Source organism: Egretta garzetta, unplaced genomic scaffold (genome assembly GCF_000687185.1).
Source record: "Egretta garzetta isolate BGI_Z169 unplaced genomic scaffold, ASM68718v1 scaffold798, whole genome shotgun sequence".
Taxonomy (NCBI): domain Eukaryota; kingdom Metazoa; phylum Chordata; class Aves; order Pelecaniformes; family Ardeidae; genus Egretta; species Egretta garzetta.
In genome coordinates this window covers 3276-4398 of record NW_009260419.1, presented here as the reverse complement: position 1 = coordinate 4398, position 1123 = coordinate 3276, and the positions used below count along the sequence as shown (strand labels likewise).

The 1123-nt window shown below is 66.0% G+C and overlaps 1 protein-coding gene across 2 annotated transcripts in view; it reads left to right on the top strand.

The window, feature by feature from the left end:
• Positions 1 to 1123, top strand: part of ARFIP2 (ADP ribosylation factor interacting protein 2) — a 6417-nt gene that overhangs the window by 3340 nt on the left and 1954 nt on the right. For both annotated transcript variants that reach the window (XM_035899244.1, XM_035899243.1), the window contains 3 exons: positions 1 to 197; positions 512 to 669; positions 778 to 952. In XM_035899244.1, coding sequence (XP_035755137.1) covers positions 1 to 197; positions 512 to 669; positions 778 to 952 — 530 coding nt within the window. The remainder of the gene's footprint in view (positions 198 to 511; positions 670 to 777; positions 953 to 1123) is intronic.

Sequence of the window (1123 nt, the reverse complement as noted above, 5' to 3'; positions counted from 1 at the left end):
GGTTCGGCCGGGGCTCCCGCACCGTGGACCTGGAGCTGGAGACGCAGATTGAGCTGCTCCGGGAGACAAAGCGCAAGTACGAGTGTGTGCTGCAGCTGGCGCGGGCTTTCACCAACCACTTCTACAGCCTGGTGCAGACGCAGCACGCCCTGGGCGATGCCTTTGCGGACCTCAGCCAGAAGTCTCCTGAGCTGCAGGTATGCCCGCGGAGGAGGCGGTGCGCACCAAGCCTCGGCCTGCACTGCAGCCCTTCAGGAGCAGACTGAGAGACCCCCACCGGCCTCGGGCTCTGCAGCGCAGCTGGGGGCGGCTCTGCCCCACCGGTGTGTGAGGAGGAGCAGGAGGCAGCTGGGGATAACGGTGCTCAGCAAAGGCCGTGGGGCAGGGGAGAGCGTGAAGGGCCCCGTGCCAGCACCCCCTTGGGGCACCCTGGGCCAGGATCTGGGTGCATGGGAGGAGAGAGGGGGCCTTGCCGGTGCAGTGTGGACCCTGACTCCTCTTCCTCTCCCAGGAGGAGTTTGGTTACAACGCGGAGACGCAGAAACTGCTTTGCAAGAATGGAGAGACACTACTGGGAGCTGTCAACTTCTTTGTCTCCAGCATCAACACGCTGGTGAACAAGACCATGGAGGACACGCTCATGACGGTCAAGCAGTACGAGACAGCCAGGTAGAACGGCGGCGTGGGCCGGGGCTGGGCTCCTGATGGGTGTTGGGCGCCCCTGGGGGGCAGCTGCGGGGCTGCAGTGTCGCTCTGACGCCGGCCATCCCTGCGCAGGCTGGAGTATGATGCGTACCGCACAGACCTGGAGGAGCTGAGCATGGGCCCTCGGGATGCCAGCACCCTGTGCCGGCTGGACGCAGCCCAGAACCAGTTCCAGAGCCACAAGGACAAGTACGAAAAGCTGCGTGCTGATGTGGCCATCAAGCTCAAATTCTTGGAGGAGAACAAGGTGGGGAGGGCCGCGGGGCTGGGCAGGGCCTGCGGGGCGCGGAGCGGGGTCTGCTGCGCACTCCTCCTGTCCCTTGGCTGCGCTGCCTGGTGGCCACCTGCCCAGGACCTGCATTTGGGTGGGCAGCAGCTGTGAGGCAGCCAGGAGGGCCGGGGAGCGCCCGTCTCCGCC